The sequence below is a fragment of the Cetorhinus maximus genome, chromosome 9 (assembly GCF_964194155.1).
Source record: "Cetorhinus maximus chromosome 9, sCetMax3.hap1.1, whole genome shotgun sequence".
In the NCBI taxonomy this organism is placed as follows: Eukaryota; Metazoa; Chordata; class Chondrichthyes; order Lamniformes; family Cetorhinidae; genus Cetorhinus; species Cetorhinus maximus.
This window is the reverse complement of record NC_135887.1, coordinates 87,744,038-87,764,268: the sequence shown is the minus strand read 5'-3', so window position 1 is coordinate 87,764,268 and position 20,231 is coordinate 87,744,038. Positions and strand designations below refer to the sequence as shown.

The following is a 20,231-nucleotide window of genomic DNA, read 5'->3' as shown; positions in this document are numbered from 1 at the left end:
CCACCCACCTCTCCTGCCTTGGGCCTGCTTCTGGATGCGGTGGCCCCGACTCAGGTTGATCCCTGTCACCCCACAATGAAAATAGTGTGGCTGGGCACTGGCAGGAAGGAGGCGGGATTGCGACGTCAGGAAATGGCCCAACTTACAATTCCCACCTCGAGGATGAAAATCTGGGATGTTAGGTCTGACTACAATGAAATCAATTAGTCAATGATGTTATGCTTAAAGTGCCACTTACATGTGCAGTTCTATCATAATTTTGAGGTAATTTATAGCAGAAAGACTATCTAAGGAGATCGTCAACAAATTCTCTGAAGCCTAGGTATTATTGTTTGGAATTTTACTGTACAAATGATTCACGTTTTTATAGGACTGTTCTTTGTACACTATTTTAGCTATCTTAACTGATCTAACTTAAAAATGTCTCTGCTAATTTATTCATTGTTATTTCTAGGCTTATATTCAGTGAAATGACATGCCACTGTGGTGCTAACTGTTCTTTTTTCACATGTAGGTATTAAACATAGGAATCCCCCAGCTGTTGCTCCTACTTAGTTACCTGAGTTCCACTTCTACATTGGCAGAAATGCATCCTACAATACCAGGTAAATGTTTCTGCAATCCATGCATTTAGTGTACAGTAGACAGTATTTGCCAGCCCACAGAGTGCCTCGGAGATAGAGTTCTAAAGTCTGGAATTTGGTGCAAGTGGGAATTCAGTGTAAATGGGAAGGTGGAGTTGTTTTTTGTTCTTTTTGTTTTAGCTCCAATAGCTGGTGTCTGCGAGCTAGAAAACTGTAACTTGCTCTCACTTTATTAAATCAGTAAATAATCAAATCAATAAATGAATAGGGTTGGATAGACATGGCAGGACAGGTGATGTACCATAACTGTATCTTATGACAGCTTGTGGAAATTATTGGAATCCTGGACAACCATATTTGCAATAAGTGTTTATAGCTCAAGGAACTTCAGCTGAGAGTTGTTGAGCTGGAGTCCGAGCTGCAGACATTGGAGAGCTACGTGGACACTTTGCTCCACAAGACAGCTCAGTCATGTCAAGCAGAACTTTACAGTTGGTCAATAGTCAGGGACAGGAAGGTGTGACTGTGAGTCAGGCAGGCATAGGCCCAAGGATATAGTGATGGAGGCCCTTGACTTTGACCCTCAGCCCTTGTCTATGGCCAACAGGTATGAGGTACTTGCTGCCTGTGTGGGTCAGGACAAGGGCTGCAGGGTGGATGAGCAAACAGATCATAGCACCATAGTGCAGAAGGTCATTCAAGTGGGGGAGTGAAAAAGAATGTGGTAGTGATAGGTGGTAATATAGTGAGGAGAATAGACACATAAGAGCTCATGGTGTTGCGGTAATATATTAGCATGGTTAGGGGATTGGCTAATGAACTGGAAACAGAGAGTCAGGATAAATGGGTCATTTTCAGGTTGGCAAACTGTAACTAGTGGAGTGCCAGAGGAATGAGTGCTGGGGCCTCAACTATTTACAATCCATATCAATGACTTGGACAAAGAGATCGCGAGTAATGGTCCAGATCTTATGGTTAGCATCAATGCTGCATGCATTGATGTTACCCGCAAAGATTTCTGTGACCATTTTTGCGATTTTTCAGCTGGAACTTCCCACCCCAGCTTAAGCAGCAATGGGTCAGCGCAGATATCCACAGAGAAGGAGCAAGAAAAGATGAACGAAGAGAAGATACGCCCCCTTTTCATGACATTTGCTGTCATATTCAGGTAAGTTTTTAAAGGTCTCAAGCCTTTCAGTGGGTTAGCGAGTGGATGAGTGAGTGAGTAGTCGGATGAAGGGAGGTAGTAGGGTCTGGACAGGGGAATAGTTGGGTGGCCGGGGCGGTTAGTCAGGCGATGCGGGGGGAGGGGCTGGCAGCGGGGATAGTCAGGTCAGGTCGGTGGGTGATTTATGAGATCAGTTGTGACACTCAGTTCAGTAATGCTAGTGAATCTCTGAGTTAGGCCAGCTTTAATCAGCATAACATTTCCAGGGTAAGTTTGCAGGTAAGTCCCACATACCTGCCCAAGTCTCTGACACGGAGCTCAGAATGTCGGAGACATTCGCAGAGGTCTTGGGCAGCAGAAATCAGGTCATTAGAAGTTTAAACTTCTCAGGCAATTCAGTGCTCCAGGACTTCCACAGGGTCCTGACACACATCTCCCAACTTACGTCCAATCTCCTATGACGCAGATACTGGAAAATTTGGGCCATGGTATCCAAATTTGCTGATGATACAAAGCTAGGCAGGAATACAACTGTGAGGAGGAAACAACAGGCTTCTAAGAGATATGGACAGAATAAATGAGTGGGCAACAAGTTGACAGCGATATAATATGGTGACGTGTGAAATTATTTACTTTGGTATTCAGTATAGAAAAGCAGAATATTTTTTAAAAGGCATGAAACTTCTAAATGGTAATACTCAGAGAGCCTTGGGTGTGCTTGTACAAGAAATACAGAAAGTTTGCATGCAGATAAGCAAGCAATTAGCATGTTGCCTTTTATTGCAAGGGTACTGGAATACTAGAAGAAGGAAGTCTTGCTACAATTGTATAGAGCTTTGCTGAGACCACACCTGGAGTACTATGCACAATTTTGGTCTCCAAATCTAAGGAAGGATATATTTGCATCAAAGATTGTACTACAAACATTCACTAGATTGGTTCCTGGGATGAGAGGATTGCCCCATGATGAGAAGCAGAGTAAATTGAGCCTATGCTCTCTGGAGTTTACAAGAATGAGAGGCGATTTCATTGAAGCATGCAGGATTCTGAACAGGCTTGACAGGGTAGGCACAGAGAGATTGTTTCCCCTGGCTGAAGAATCTAAAACACTGAAGTACAGCCTCAGGATAAGGGGTCAATCATTTAGGACTGGGATGGGGAGAATATTTTCGTGGAGATGGTAGTGAATCTGGGATTCTTTACCCCAGAGGGTTGTGGATGCTCCATCATTGAATACATTTAAGTCTGGGATAGACAGATTTTTGATCTCTCAGGAAATCAAGGGACATGGGGAGCATGCAGCAAAGTGGAGTTGAGGCAGGAAATCAGTCTTAATAACATTGAATGGCAGAACAGGCTCAAGGGGCCATACGGTCTCCTGCTCCTAGTTCTTATGTTCTTAAAGTTTCCCAATGAGCTGTAAAGACAGAATGTCCTGCCAAGGTCATTAAGAGGCCCCCCAGAACAATGAAGAACTCACATTATCCTTCAATCTTTCACTGAGAAATGTGTAATGGTTTGTAGCCCATTTTAACAACAGTACTCACAGGACTAATTCCAGCTTATGCCAAGCTTTATTCCAAAATGTCGAGTCCCTTTTGGAAAACAGGGACTCTGAAACTCTTTCTGCAGAGGATCCATAAATTAGGCTGGAACCTGGATTCACCAGAATTAAGACCTGCATTATAATTGATGCAAATCCCATTTTTATGGGTGTGTTGAATTTAAGTCAATAACCAGGCTTAGCAACATGTCTGGAGCAATTCCAGCTGCTCCTACACCAATAGAACCAGTGGGACTTTTGCCAGCTGTAAGCTGACATACCTTACAAGAGACTCCAACATTGCCAAAACAAAATCCATAGGAGACTCATTACCCGTCCATTAATGACATTTTGCTCTATGTAGAGCAGGATTTGCACTGCTTCAATTTGGACATATGCAGATTTGGATGGGTGCAGTGATGGGAGAGGAAATCAGCATGCCAGTGAAAGCTAATGTAAAAGGAACAATTAAACTGGTGAATCAGAATGGGCTGAAGTGGAAGTGATAGGCAAAATATAAAATTAAAGCAAACCAAGCCTGCAGCCCAGTGAAAGGGCAGCTTAGCAGCTGGCTCCCTGTTTGACAGAGCTGATATTGCACAAGGGGCTCACAAGGAAGAAAGCAACGCTCACAGCACCATCGCCATAGGTCACATTGCAGCATATTTCACAAAGACGGGCAGACAGTCTCAGACTGCTGCCAGCTGTTCTTATCACTGGGTGAGCCAGCAAAATGTTATAACCAATCAGAGCATGCCACCTGTTGATTGCTGAGGCACAGCTTCTTTCTTAAATATTCTTAGAACATTGCATCATTAATCTACCAAAGTCTCTGGTAATTTTGAACACCTCTTTGAAATGTTCCCTTAACATTCTGTGCTCTAAGGAGAACAATCCCAGCTTCTTTAGTTCCTTTCTATCTAATTGAAATCTCTCAACACTGACACCATTCTGGTAAAGCTTTACTGCTCCTTCTCCAAGGCCAGAATTTTCCTGTTGGCATGCGGAGGGGTGGGCCCCACATGCCTGCGTGTAAAATGAGGCGCGGTGATGTCGGGCAAACATCCCGACATCACCGCGTGCCATCGCGATATTTGGGAAGGCCGGCACGCTATAAGTTCAGATGCGCGCCAAACATCAATTAACGGGCCAGTTAAGGCCCTTGAGGCAGCAATTGATCTCAATTTTTCGAGGCCCATGCGATCTTCAGGGCGTCGCACGGGCGCAATGGGCAGGCGGGTAGGAGACATTTGTATAAACCTCATCCGCGGGCGGGATAAGAGGGGTAAGTGGGGTCACGAAGGTGATGTTTGAGGTATTTAAGTGTGAAAGTAACTTATACTTGCCTGAGCGAGCAGGAAGACTTCAAAACTCATACCAGCTGCTAGGACGGGAGTAAAAGCCATGGTCAGGACTCTACAGTAGTGATTATTTCTGGGGCCTGCAGCTCTCAGGAAGCCTTCCCTTAGCCTGCGAATGGGAGTTGTGTTCTCCACTGGAGGCATCTCCTCTAAGGAGGGAGGGAGGGCTAAGAGGGGGAGGAGGCCAGGAGTGCACATCCAGCCTCCAGGGGAGCCACCTTTGGGAGGAGAGGCGCAGGCACAAGAGGTGCAGGGCCAAGGGCAAGTCCAAGGCGGAAGGGGCCGCAGAAGACCCCACTATCCTGCTGCCAGGGTTTACAGGTGGCGAAGCAGCTACCTCAATATGTCTGAGGTGCAGTGCCGAAGGAGGCTCCATCTCTCAAGGGAAACAGTCACCTCCCTCTGTCAGATGATAGGCCTTGAGATCTCCGCTAACTATGTGGGTGGACACCCCATGCCAGTGGCTCTAAAGGTCACAGCTGCCCTCAACTTCTATGCCTCCGGCTCTTTCTAGGGGTCAGTGGGTGATCTCTACGGAGTCTGCCAATCAGCTGTCCACACTTGTGTCAAGCAGGTGACAGACGCTCTGTTCAGGCGTGCATTGATTTTCATCCACTACCCGCTGGGACAATGCCAGTCAAACTGAGCGAGCCAGAGGCTTCGCAGCAATTGCTGGCTTCCCCCGCGTCCAGGGTGCAATAGGCTGCACACATGTGGCCATCAAGGCGCCAGCAGGTGTGCCCGGTGATTTCATCAACAGGAAGGGCTTCCACTCCATGAATGTGCAGATAGTGTATGATCATAGGATGCTGATTCTACAAGTCTGTGCAAGGTACCCAGGCAGCTCCCACAACACTTACATCCTCAGACACTCCCAAGTGCTGAGGCTCTTCAGTGCTCCAGCCGGCTGGATGGATGGCTGCTGGGCGACAAGGGCTATCCCCTCAAAAGGTGGCTCATGACGCCTCTCCACCATCCAAGAACAGAAGCTGAGCAGTGGTACAATAGGAGCCACACCTCCACAAGGGCTGTGGTGGAGAGAACCATTGGTCTTCTCAAGATGCGCTTCCGATGCCTGGACCGCTCAGCAGGTGCACTCCAGTACCCCCCAGGTCGTGTGTTGCTGATAGTGGTTGCATGCTGTGCTCTCCATAATCTTGCACTGGAAAGGGGGTACACAGTGGACACCTGGGAGGCTTTAATCCAAAGAACATTCAGCTAGCACATCACAGATGGATCTTCAACACATGTCAGGCTCCACACTTGATGCCTGAGTGCCAAATCAGCCTGGATAGTAACATTAACTAAGGCCCTTGTCAATAAAACTCAATGTCAAACAACTCACTCATAACATCATGGCTTCCCGTACACATGCAGAATTAAGGAATCACCCTGCGGCATGGCAACATATCAAAATTTATTGAGTGAACAAAAGTAAATTCATAAAGCAAAACAAAAACGGTGTTGGACAGCACACCCAGTCTACGACCAAGTACTATGGGCCAACATAAAAGCACCAGTGAGAAACCCGTGGTGTGCCTAAGGTGCCTTAAATTTACGCTTACGGGTGCTACGTCTAGGTGCTGTCCCCTCGTTGGCACTGGCATCTGAGACAGCCTGCTCACTCTGCTGTCCTGTTGACCTCGATGACCCTGGCGGATGTCCTCTGGCCCGCAGAGCATTTGATGGCCCTGCCTGAGAGGGAGCTGCCAGTTCCACAGCTGGCTTCTCCTCAGTCACTGCAGCCTCACCGGATGCCACGGTCACTGGCAGAGGGTGGAGGAGATGCTGCCCTCATCCGGAGCGCCCAGAGAGGAGCCTGCAGAAACGACAGAAAGCTGCTGCGCCGATGTAAGGTTGCTTCAGACCTGCCTGCTCACTGTGGATGGATGGGCACTGAGCTGGGATATCTGGTGCCCAAACCATCTCCCACACGGGCACTGACCAGCTGTGGCCAATGCCGCTGTGAGGGCTTGCAGGTCTCAGCGTAACCCCAGGAGGACCTGATTGTTCTCCTGGAGGAGCCTCTTCACGAAAGTTGCCACTCCTCCATGGAGGAAGCATGACGCTCAGCCATGTTGCTCATTGCATCGGTGATGCTCTGCGTGGACTCCTCCAGCACGGGCAGCATGCCACGCAGAGCCTCATGTATCTCCGCTGGATCATTATGCGCTCATCCTTCCATAATCAAGGGTAAACCCATGTTGTTAACTTCAATCACGGAGCATTCAGAATGCCATGGCTTCGGTGATATACATGGTGACCTGAGTGCTTGCCAAACGTACCTCCCCGTGGCACCCCAGCCTCACCATCACCAGTGGACTTGGGGGCATGGCGCCTCTTAAGATCCAGGGCCTGCTGCTCGAAAGCCGTTAGGATGGCCAACTGGGCCTGCCCTCCACCAGTCCGCATTTGTTCCAACACGTGGTGCGCAGTCTTTTCCTGAAAAGGAGAGAAGAGCATTGATTAGTCCAGCCTGCACCTGGATTCCCATCATGTCTCTGCCAACCCAGCCAGAGTGGGACATTGAAGGACTCCAGTTCTTCGTTACCCCGCAGCTGTCGCACACTCACCCAAACCAGCCAGGGCAGAGCCCCCCCATTGCCCAAATGCTGCCTCCTTCACATGTGGCACCACAAGGTGTCACTTTGCTCAGCAAGGAGGCACAAGCACGTGGAGCACAAAGACCAGCAGATGGATTAGTGCCCTGCCAACTGGAAGCTCCCCTCCCAGCATTTTAGCACCTTGACTTCAACAAGCTTCCCAGTTCCAGCACTGTGCCTAGTTGCAGATTCTTGACTTTCAACCTCATTCTATACTCTGAGTGTCAGTGTCACACATGCTGCGGGTGCAGAACCCATCCTAGCTCAACCCTCTCAGGGTGAACTGGGCATGGGCAATATCTACTGTCGCACCCAGCGAGGGATCCATGCCATGAGGTATTCAATGACGTTACTGTACTCAGAGTTGGCGGGGGTGTTGGGGTGGAGGGGAGGGTTTGGGGGAAAGGATGACAGCTGCATTAAGTGACTTGAGGCAACATGGTACTCACCCTTCCCGAGCGCAGGAGATCATTGAATCTTTTGCGGTACTGGAGCCATGTGCACCACACCACGTCATGGGAGCTCACACTCTCGGCCACCTCCTCCCATGCACATTTGAACAGGTGGGGAGGGGCTCCGCTTCCCGTCCCTCGGAAGGAGGACCTCCCGCCACACTGCCACCTCCTCCAGGAAGGCAGCTAGGCATTCCTCTGAAAAACGAGGGGCACACTGCCCCGCTGGCCTACCCTCCAGCCTGGCCTGCTCCAATGGCCTACCCTCCAGATTTGCGTCACCAACATTGTCCCTCTGCAGAGCGCTTCTCCCAGCCATTGCAAGCAGCCTTTCCAAGGCTGCCAGGCCTTTAAACAGGCCGCTGTGTTGTCATTAGACCAAGCAGCCTGAGCACGCCCGCCACCCGCCCACTCCCACTATCCTTGGGAGTCATGAAATATGCTGGGCGGGCCTTAATTGGCCTGCCCGCGTAAAATGGCGGTGTGGACCCGATCGCGGGTGGCAAATGGGTCTGCGCCCGCTCGCACCCGTTCCCGACCAGCATTCCGACATGGGGAAAATTCTCCCCCAAGGCTTTAACATCCTTCCTAAAGTGTGGTGCCAGAATTGAACACAATCCTTCAGCTGGGGCCTAACCAGTGATTTATAAAGCTTTAGCTGAACTTCCTTCATTTCATACTCTATGCCTCTATTTATAATGCCAAGGATCCCATATTTTCTTTTAAACAGCTTCATTAACTTGTCCTGCCATCTTGAAAGATTTATTTATAAGAACCCCCAGGCATCTCTGTCCCCCCACCCTCTTTAAAATTACCTCATGTAGTTTGTATTGCTTCTTCTCATTTTTCCTTCCAAAATACATCACTTCACGTTTTTCTGCATTAACTTTCATCTGCCAGGTGTCTGCCTACTTCACCAGTCTGTCTAATTACCCCTGAAGTTTGCTACTTTCCTCCTCACTGCTTACTACATTTCCCAGCTTTGTGGCAGTGGAAACACTTGAGATTTTTAAACAGTTTTAATTCAGTATCATTGACATGGGAACAAAGGACAAGATTTCTGGTCAGGCTAAAGCAGAGGGGATGAGTTATCAGATGGAAATTTCACTGAAGATCCCATTGCAATATAAGGCTGATCTAAAATGTCTAAGCAAAGCTTCCCAGAATTGGAACATTTGGGACTAAATAGTATATTCAAATAACTCTCCTCCTTTAGCCTAGAATTTCCATTACATTTATACAATTAAATCTATTGCTGCAATCTGTAAACCATGTAACTTTTCTTCTGGCCTTGCAGGATCTGTGACTCAGCGAGGGAGTGGGTTTGTCAATGAGGCATTCCGGCAAGCACTTGATCTTGTCAATGCAGCCTACAAAAGATCTAGAGACAGGTAAGATCAAAACATGCTAAGAAAGGGACAAAGCAGAATTTATTTTAAATTTGGTAAACCAGTTAAATGCCAAGGCCCCTTGTACAGAACGCTATCCATAAGGTGGAAAAGAATAGGCAACAAGTGGGAATATACCTGGGTGCACTGATTAGGTGTCACTGAACTTTAATTTAATTGTAGAAGAAAAAGTCAGTTAGTGTAAAAGTGTTGAGCTCAGCACAGTGAGGATGCACGGAGGGGGAACAATGCAATGGACAGAATATTGTGAGTTTATCAGCGACCAGGCAGGAACTACACCACAGGACTATAACCACGCCAGCAAATTGGCAATTTCATTCAGAAATGTCTCTGCAAGAAAGGAAAATGTCACCATGCAAGATTTGAAGTTAAGGCATGTTAGGAGCTTTACCCTGCATTTAAATGTTGCTTGACTCAGCAGGCAGAAATTTTGTCTTGGAGACAGAAAGTTTTGGGTTCTAAGGCCACGGAACATCACTCCATAATCTAGCTGATTAACAAAATCTTGCATTTACGTAGTGCCTTTAAATTAGTAAAAATGTCCCATGGAACTTAATGCTCAGTGCATCACAGGGAGAGAGCTGCATTGTTAGAGGTGCTACTCTCTGAATTAGACACTTAGCAGAGGCCATCTACCTGTTTATTCCAAGGGATTATCCTGGCTAATACACTTTGCTCCGCCAATAACAGATTAACTAGTCATTCATTTCATAGCTGTTGTGGGATCTTGAGTTTGTTTACATAAACATCAGTGACTGCACTTCAAAGTTAATTATCATGTGAAGTGATTTGGGATGTTTCAGAGATGTGACATTGCACTATATCAGTGCAAGTCATTTTCCTATCTAGTCGGTGTTGCATCTGGTCTGTAGGTACTCAATGAGGGAATGTGGTGGTGGGAAGTTTGCTTTGTAACTATCTCACCCTGTTGCTGAACTGGAAGCGTTCAATAGGATTTGATGTGGCTTGTGTGCTAACTGTTAACAAGAGTATCCTGGCTTACTGAATTCTGAACAGTGGGAAATAAAGTACAAGCATAAGAGAAAAGGGTAAAGATGGCCACCTGTAACAAAGTAGTACACAGGCCCTAGGAAGGAAATGTTTCACTGCTACCACCTGATATCTTTAAATATTATTAAAATTATTTTGTCATTTCTATTGTTATACCAAGTAGAATAATTTGCCTGATGATCTATTCTTAGTTCACACAAAACACACAAATGAACAAAGAAATCAAGGCCAAACATTCCTGGAGGAATTTTCCAGGTAGATTTACCTGTTGTTTTTATTCTCTCACAGGACGTGGGCATCATTGGCTAGGCCAGAATTTGTTACCCATCCCTAATTTCCCTTGAGAAGGTAGGTACACCCACAGTGCTGTTAGGGTGGAGTTCCAGGATTTTGACCCAGCGTCAGTGAAGGAATGACAATATAGTTCCAAATCAGGATGGTGTGGCTTGGAGGAGAACTTTCAGGTGGTGGTGTTCCCATGCATCTGCTGCCCTTGTCCTTCTAGATGCTAGAGGTCACGAGTTTGGAAGGTGCTGTTGAAGGAGGCTTGGTGAGCTAGTGATGTGTATCTTGTATATGGTACACACTGCTGTCATTGTACATCTGTGGTGGAGGGAGTGAATGTTTACGGTGGTGGATAGGGTGCAAACCAAGTGGGCTGCTTTGTCCTGGATGGTGTTGAGCTTCTTGAGTGTTATTGGATCTGCACTCATCCAGGCAAGTGGAGTGACTAAAGATGATGCCTCCAACTAATTTCTGATTGGCTGGAAAAAGGCATCAGAAAATGGGCAAAGCCTCCCAGGTTGGAATCTGTACCCTCCAGCTGCCAAAGTAGCAACTGCATCTTACCATCGATGACACGTTTCTGAGTTGGGAATTTGGGAGTGTTGTCGTTTTCTTCTCTGCAACTAACTCAATTGAATCCCTTCAAATAAGGATGACAGGATGATGACTAAAACTCATGTGACAGATTTATGCCTTTTATTTCCCTATGTTCTACAGCTTTCATTTGGAAGACAGGGGGAGGGTTCTGGTGAAAGATTTACACTGCCACAGATAAACCATCTACTGCTCTAAGGTGTACTCTTTGATTCCCAGGAGTAAAGCAGCGCTGGCCGAAGGCTCCATTAGTGCCAATGACCTGCTCAGCTTCTTCAAACATCCTGTAGCCGAGACTCGGACAGCAGTGAGAGCAGCTGAATTGATGGAAACTACCATCGAACTCATTCGGCAGATGGTTTACACCCAGGAGAAAATGTTCAAGAATGTAACGGGTAAACAACAACAACTTATATGTCGGCAACACCTTTCTGTAGAAGTGTCCTAGGGCATTTTATAAAATAGTAATAAATCCCAAGTGAGAAACAAAAGCAGAGGAAGGACTGGGGACCAGGTAATAGAATCAGTGTGGTTTGTGGCACATTCTGATAACAATATTCTCGGCCTTTTTGTGGTGACTCAAATTTTTTGCTAATGTTAGAACCTTGGAAGAGGACAAGAAAGACAAGAATCAAATCTAGATGCAAGAGAATGGGCCCACATCTAGCAGATGGCAATTAATGTGGATAAATGTAAGGTTATGCCCAGTGATGATGGAGGAACAGTGATATAATTCTAAGATAGGATGGCGTGCAACTTGGAGGGAAACTTGCAGTGGTGGTGTCCTTCTAGATGATAGAGGTCAGGGGGTTTGAAAAATGTTCTTTCCAACTGTTGGTAAAAACAACTCAGGTACCTATCTATTTAATCTCCAAAAAAAATGTTCTACAATTATTATTTCTTGAACCCAAAGGTAAATTAAAATCAAAACCATTATATCCTGCATGTTACATTGTATTATTCAAGACCTTGACATCACATTATCAGTGATACAAAGTTTTATCAAATCCACACACTGCTTGACCATTAGAATCATTGGTTTAATATGACTGAATAACTGAAGCTCCATTCTTACTACATGGTACTGCAAGATTTTTACCAATGTTTTGAGGATCACATTTTATGTGTTTTTTCTGTGAAAACTGCAAACTAATGGGGCAGAATTTTGCCGTCAGCGAGCAGGGGGCGGGGCCTGCTCACCAACATGTAAAATGACGCGGGATGATATCGGGGGGAATCCCTGTCATCATCCCGCCCCATTTAAATTTTCAGGAAGTCAGGGGCACAGCAAAATCAGCTGCGCGCCTGCTGACCTGTCAATGGCCATTTGAGGCCATTGACAGGATCATTAACACAATTAAAGGACCTGCCCGTCCAACCTTAAGGTTGGCGGGCAGGCCAGGAGCCCCGGTGGGCAATAGAAAAAACATGAAACCTCATCCACCGGCGGGATGAGGTTTCACGCAGGGATTTATAAAATTCAATAAAGTTTTAGTAAAATTTATGAACATGTCCCATCCCATGTGACATTGTCACATGAGGGGGACATGTGAAGGATTTTTCTTTTTCTAATTTTACAACTTTCAGCTATCTCCCTGAGGCAGCACTTTGCCTCAGGGAGATGTGCGCTCTTTCGTGCGCATGCGTGAAAGAGCACACTCTCGCATTTGGGGAATCCCCCCCTGCCCACACAGGAAGCGCATAGCACTTCCCGCCAGACGTCACGCTGGGCGGGCCTTAATTGGCCCGCCCACTTAAAATGGCGGCGGGGCCCACTTCTCCAGCAGGGATCGGCTTCCCACCCGTCAGAGATTGGGTCGGGCGCACCCACCCACCAGGCAGAAAATTCTGCAGATGGTTTCACTTATAATCCTCAACCCCAATTTTAACCAGGTTTAATTCATTCAGCTGTACACATTGGAGCATTAGCTGCTGGAGCTGGGAATCTGTCCATTGTTGTAGAGGAAAGGTGAGTCCAAATCAAAGTCTTGTTTGAAACTTGTTCTAATGTTAGAACCTTGGAAGATCTGATCTTTAGCATATTACAGATCCAAATTAAATAGTGTAATGTCTCAATTGATAACTGTTGTAGTGTTACGACATACAGGCTAAAATGCCTCAGCTTCAACCCCCTTTCTGTGCCGGATTACCTGATCTAAACTGGGGCGCCAGTTGAAGTGTAATATTTGGATCTCTGTACCCCTAAAATGAGAAAAAGCAGCCAGGATTCCAACTCCTGAACCTGCTAGAAAATGAGGGCGGAATTAGGGCTCGGCACTGATGCCCTGAATGGTGGAAAAGCTTCACAAAACTCCCCAACACGATCCACGCCTGAAGAATGATCATTCTGGTGAGGGAACAGATTTTCATTATGAATCAGTGCCTTCAGGACAAATGAGAAAGGAAATTAAAACACAAAGAAACTTCAAAATCTTGCTATTTGCCTGACTGAGATCATACCTTACACCCTCTGATTAAGATGGTGCTTTGTTCCTCAGATCTGCTCAGCACACTCGATCTTCAGGCGCTGGCTGAGGTGACAGGTTGCACCACTCAGTTGCGGTCAGTAACTTGCTCCAATTCGTGCCTACTGAACAAATATCGGACCATCCCTGGCATCTGCAATAACAGGTACTGCACCAGCAGAAAGAATGGTTATGTCAATGGTATTGTCAGATGTATCTGTTGGCAGGACAGTCCCTCAGTCATGTGGCTCTTGGCAGCTTCTTTTTAAGTTGATGGACTCGGGTGAAAATACCAGATACCAGCAGGTTTGAAAAGAGGATGAGAAATGGAAGAGCTGTTGATGAGTGACACAAAGCTTAGATTCTAGGAGCCTGTGAGGAGGTGAGAAATCTCACAAGGGGGAAGGCTATTGTCTGGTGAATGCTGCAGAAAGCATGGACTTCCTGCCTGATTTACTTTAAAAAGGAAAACCATCAATAATCTTGATTCCAAAGAAGGACTCCAGGTAAATGTTGTCTGCAGACCACAGCACTGGGCTGAGGGAGCAATGTATTGACAGAGGTTTCACCTTTTGGTTGAGACATTAAACTGAGTTTCTCTGTCAACATAAACAACTCCCATGGACCCTTTTCCAAGAAAAACAAAGAGTTCTCCCAGTGCCCTGGGCAACATCCATCCCTTCACCAGTACCAAAGCAGATTCATTGGCTGTCCTTCTCACTGATGTTTGCGGCACCTCCCTGTGTACAAATTAACTGTCAAGTTTGCCTAAAAACAGTCTCAAAAGTAATTTGTTACCTGTGAAGCACTTTGGGACATCTCGAAAACAAGAAAGTCATGATAAAAACGGAAATTGTGTTTTTTTTTTATTTTCTTCATGGAAACCATGCGATTAAAGGAATTGGCAGGGTCATTGAAAGACCCCTCAAGGTAACAGGGTATCAAGTAGGCACATGATAGAAAATGCACTGAATGAATTCTTCTTTTCTGTCTTATTGAAGAAGAGCTTGGACAATCTACCCAACACAGAAGCTGAATTTCCAGAGAGGGAGGATAGTGGGCCAGGGATAGCCCCTGCCTTCGTGGCCCCTGATCCTCTGAGACACCCTCCAGCAGCACAGTTTCCTGAATACTGACCACTTTCTTCACCACAATTCACAGCACTCAATGTATTGGGTATGCAGGTCTGTTCACTGATTTTCTGGCTTATGCTCACTGCCAGTAGAATCTTGCAGGAGCCGGCTGTGGTGTGGAGATCTGGTCTGCTATTTGCTGACCCACAGTATGACCTTACCAGTTGCTTAGATGCCCCTAATGTATTAGCATAGCTTCCACCATACTGAGATTTCACAATAACTCTTGCAATGTGCTGGTTAACAAGTATGAGTATGTCCCCATTAATAGATATGTTACCTTTTACCTTGCAAATGTAGCTTGTTCCCAGGGAGTGTTAGAGGAAGCACAACCAATTTCTCTAACCTCTGTTACGGTTCTTCAAATATCTGCTCACCATAAATAATTTACCATTTATTGTATTTTCTCTGACTCTAGGCAGCATTCCTGGTGGGGAGCAGCTAATGTACCATATATTCGATGGCTACTTCCAGAGTATGATGATGGGTTCTCACTTCCAAAAGGATGGGTTGAAAGCAAAGAATATAATGGGTTCCCCTTACCCCTGGTATGTAGTGGGGCATGCTGAGGTGAGGTGGGTGTATAGAGACGATCGTGCTGTAATAGAAAGATGAGAGCTTTCTGAGCTTAACAATTGTATTGGTTATTTCCAGGCCAGGACAGTATCGACTGCAATCCTGTACACCGGCAATGAGAACATTTCTCTGGACAGCAGGTACGCCCACATTTTGGTGGAATGGGGGCAATGGATTGACCACGATATGGACCTGACACCACAAAGTGCCAGTTCCTCTTCCTTTATCGACAGCAGTGACTGTTCATCATTGTGTCACAACAGAGGCCCGTGCTTCCCAATTCAGGTAAGTATCTGTCTTGCATCACTGATGTACATTTGATGTGGTATTTGAACTCTTGCTCATTGTTTGATTAAATCTGGATGTTTTGCAGATACCTGATGATGACCCACGTGCCTGTGAAAGCAGGGAGTGCATGCCCTTCTTCCGCTCAGCACCAGCATGTGGGAGTGGCAAGTCTGGAATCTTCACAGGGGAGCTCCATCCCAGGGAACAAATGAACAGCATCACTGCCTTCGTGGATGCCAGCATGGTTTATGGAAGCACAGACTCCCTAGCACGGAAACTGAGGAACCTAACCAATGATCTCGGGTATCTGGCCATTAACCAGGAGTACTCTGACAATGGCCTGGCCTACCTACCTTTCATGAGCAAGAAACTTCAAAACCCCTGTGCACTGACCAGAGATCAATCCCTCACCACAAACAAGTCAGACATTGCATGTTTTCTGGCAGGTAAATCCATAACAAGGCATGTGTACCACAAATTTATCATTGTAATGTAAAAGAGAAAGAGTCTAAAAGTCGAAATAGGTCATTGTATTTGGAAGATATTTAGTAATACAGGGAGGAGGCAAGGAAGAAAAACTATAAACAACAGCAGTGTTTTGTAACCTAGAGGACCCAAGTTCTAGCACTGATAATACAAATGATTCAAGGTTTACTTATGAAAGAAAATAGAGGTTTTATTAAGCAGAAATTCAAGATATGAATAATGCGTACAAATGTGTAAACTGTCCAGTGCTTTTTGCAGAAATGCCTTTCTGTGATTCTTGGCCATGTTCTCAACCTTGATTCCTGAATTCCCAACAGCTCTCCATGCTCCTTCTCAAGTTTCTTCCAAAATTATTTCTTTCTCCTATCTCATGCCAATCTTTTTAAAAGGTCCTTAAAAAGATACCTCCATGGAACCACTCTTTGCCTTTCTTTATTTTGCAATGAAACTCCTCTTCTTTCTCTTGAACTACATAATCTTCTTTCAAAGTCCTTTCTTGATCATTAACTATCCAAGTAGATCTTCTGTCTCATCGCTTTGTTCAAGAACTTTGTTTTATGCCATCCCCCCGATTCCTTTAAGTTTCTTTTATCCTAGTTCTTTCAGTCCAGTGATTCAAAGGTATCTCCTCCCTTAATAGTAGCATCTTTCCAATTGTTTACAGACCTGCACAGTGTCATGTGTAAGGAGAGACAGTTCCTCATTTTGAACATAGTTGACTTGGTGCCTTCACTTTGCCAATGTATTTAAATGTACGCTGTGTCATTGCTGTGGATTGTGGATGTACCTGTCAACTTCTGGCAGTTTTTTGCCTAATTTTCATACACAAAGTTGCAGCTTCTCTTTCCTCCCTTCATTGAACTCTTACCTGGGTAGAGCTGCCATGCATCAAATTGGTGTTCTGGTTGTAGGGAGTAGTTTATGGAGATCCCACTATCTAATTCTCTAAGATAAGATTTTGGTAGACAGCTATAGGGTTAAAGTGATGGTGGAATGCTATCTCCTGATCACAGGAGTACTGATCATGCCCTCCTAAACTCCAGTATATGCTGGTTACCCTTTACTTCCCAATGTTAATAACAATCAGACTGTGCCTTTCTCAACCATTCCCCCTGGATGTTCACCAGACTTCCACACGATAGAGCACCCCTTGCTGTTGGTACTGTGACCCCCTCACTGGTGATGGTTCCCAGCGACAATTTATTTAACCTAATATTGTCCTTAGATCCACCTCCTGCTGACTCTCCTTCAAGCTGCACTTGTCCCAAGGTACTCTTACACTCTAACTGCTAACAACCTGCTCAAAAATTCTCTTCTGTCATTACTTACATGCACACTTCATTTAACAATTGAATAGCTCCAACTTCAGAATGTTTCTTCATTTGAACCAACAGGCCATCAGTCCAGTGAATAAGACATTGACCCTAACACGCTGAACTCCTGTAATGGTTTAGCAGCTAATAGCAATGTGTAAAAGTGAGCCTTAAAGCTTAGAACACTCTAATCCATTTCCCAGTCTGTTCCAAGTTGTCTGATCAGATTTGCAGTGTCTGTTGCGGTGTTACAATTGGCATGAGTCCTAAAGGTAAGGAGGAAACAAAAATCAATCCCGTGCTTGATCAGTGAGCTCCACTGGGAAATTCATGTGGGGATGACAGGATTGCATTTGGCTATGATGCCCAGTGAAAGTTCACAGTGAAAGGCCTGAATTTTCACACTCACGTTGGGTTCACAAAGTCAGGCAAATTCCCGGCTCAGTAAACCCAACTCCTGAAAAGGTGCCCTGAAAGTTCGGATTTTTGATCTGGGGGATTGGATTTTATGGCAGCCATGCCCGCTGCCCCCAGAAAAAGTTGATAGGCAGCACAGGGGCTGCTGTGTGCAGAGGCGTGCTGGGCGAAAGGCCAAGCTCATGCGCCAGCACTTTGTCCTAGCTGTGAAAAAAACAAAATAAAACAAAATCAGCCGTCCAGCACTCACCCCTCACACCCCCTCAACCTTCCCCCAACATACTTTCCATGCCAACCCATGTCATCTCACGCCTTCCATTTAGCCCCACAGCTCCTCATAGCCTTCATGCCAGCCTTTGCCCCTCCCCCAACCCCCATGGCCCTTTATAATCCCTATGCCAATTTAGTGCCAACTCCTACCAACCCATGGCCCCCACCCACTACCCTTCGCCCTTACACCCTCCATGCCAATTATTCAGTATCCACCATGGGCAGCCCTCAGAACCCATGCTGAGATTAAATAAAGTTTTTAAGTGTCTTGTTAAATTCAGTATTTAAAAAAACACACTAAATGATAAAATCCCATTCACTACATTTAACTTCCTTTAATCCTTTATGAGAACAAGTATTTGTATTCACAATCCCATTTTATAGTCACCTGGAGCTGTCAATCAAACTGTGAACTGACAGGTACCCCGCTGTGATAATGATAGATTAAGAAAACAGTGATGCAGTGCTGATCCTATAATAGTAATCTACAGATATAGGGGAGAATTTTCTCTCCGCTGGGCGGGCTGGTCGGGAGTGGGCGCAGGCGGGCGCAGAGCCGATCACCACCTGCAATCAGCTGCGTGCCGCCATTTTGCTTGGGCGGGCCAATTAAGGCCTGCCCAGCATGACGCGTGCCCGGTAGTGCTCAGCACTACCTGTGAGGGCAGGGGGAGGAAGGAGAGTCGGGGCCTGCGCTCTTTCACGCATGTGTGCGAAAGAGCACAGAAATCTCCCTGAGGCACAGAGCTGAGGGAGATTAAGTTCAGTTATAAAGATGGAAAAAAATTTTAAAATAAAATTATTCCGACATGTCCCCTCATGTGACAGTGTCACATGAGCTGGGACATGTTTATGAATTTTCATTAAAAATTTCATTTAATTAGTAAACCCTTCATGAAACCTCATCCCGCCTGTGGGTGACGTTTCATGAAAAATGCAAAGGCTGCCTGGGCTCTTCGCCTGCCCGCCAACCTTAAGGTTGGACAGGCAGCCCTGACAATTACTTTAATTAGTTTATTAATGGCCCTAACAGGCCTTTGACAGTTCGGCGGGCGCGAAGCTGACTCCAGTGCATGCCCACCGAATGGAAAATCAGAATTATACGTGGTGACATCGGGACGCACGCCCGACGTCACCGTGCATCATTTTATGTGTCAATGTGCGGGGCCCACCCCTGCACACCAAACAGAAGATTCTGCCCTATGTCAAGAGACAGGGTAAAGTAGCAAGCGCTGATTTTATTTTCAACACTGCAGACAGTTTTTAAAAATATTTAAAGGGCAAGAGATTTAATTTCTTGACAGCTCCCTTTGACAGCTCTCTTGGCAGTTCCAATGAGTTTATCCACTTTTTTATGCACATTCATGTCTAATTTTAACAATCCCAAAGGACACCAACCTCTCCCAAAAGTGTCCTGGGACCATAAAGAGTACCTTACCTCTCCAAAAGGGTATCCTACCTCTCCAAAGAACTCTGGTAAATTAAGACATTCTCCTACCAAGTCTAATGTGCACAAGTCCTATATTTCTCACTCCCTCCTTGCGAAAATCAGATCAGGCTGAAGGGAGCTGCACTTTAACATGTACAACTGCCTCCATGAACTACAGATGCCCAATGTTCAACCTGCCCCTGTTGGCCCCTGCAAAAATGGTCGGGGCTGAGTGTGGAGGTGGAACATTCAGATTTTGGCAACCAGTGCCATTTTCACAAAGACTGAGCGCCTCTCCATCTGCGTGAAAATTGAGGCCTTATTGTCTATGTTCACAAGTAAAAATAAGGGGTCGCTCATTTAAGACAGAGATGAGAAGAATTTTTTTCTCTCAGCAGGTCACGAGACTTTGGAATTCTCTTCCTCAAAAGGCAGTGGAAGCAGGGTCTTTGAATATTCTTGGGCACAGCTAGATAGATTCTTGATTCACAATGGGGTGAAAGGTTATTGGAGATAGGAAAGAGCTTGCAATCAAATCAGCCATGATCTTATTGAATGGTGGAGCAGGCTTGAAGGGCTGAGTGGCCTACTCCTGCTCCTATGTTCGTATGTATGTAAGGCCCAGTTACATAAGGTACCAGAGTGCTCCCATATGTCTACAAAGTATCAATGTCTTCTGGAAACAGGAAGAGAAGATTAGTGTACAAAGGATGGGAGGTGAGGAAATAGCAGCTAATAATACTACACCATTACATGAGGCATGACTCAGATGCAATGGAAGAGACCAACAGTTCTACCAGGTCAGGTATGAATAAACTGAAGTTGGAACCAGCTCTTCGTAAAT

The 20,231-nt window shown here is 45.8% G+C and overlaps 1 protein-coding gene across 1 annotated transcript in view; it reads left to right on the top strand.

Annotated features, from left to right (window-relative positions):
* Positions 1-20,231, top strand: part of LOC144684806 (eosinophil peroxidase-like) — an 82,249-nt gene that overhangs the window by 19,585 nt on the left and 42,433 nt on the right. Inside the window, exons 2-8 of the mRNA XM_078549048.1 lie at positions 515-605; positions 9,009-9,102; positions 11,230-11,405; positions 13,509-13,641; positions 15,027-15,156; positions 15,263-15,469; positions 15,558-15,918. Coding sequence (XP_078405174.1) covers positions 515-605; positions 9,009-9,102; positions 11,230-11,405; positions 13,509-13,641; positions 15,027-15,156; positions 15,263-15,469; positions 15,558-15,918 — 1,192 coding nt within the window. The remainder of the gene's footprint in view (positions 1-514; positions 606-9,008; positions 9,103-11,229; positions 11,406-13,508; positions 13,642-15,026; positions 15,157-15,262; positions 15,470-15,557; positions 15,919-20,231) is intronic.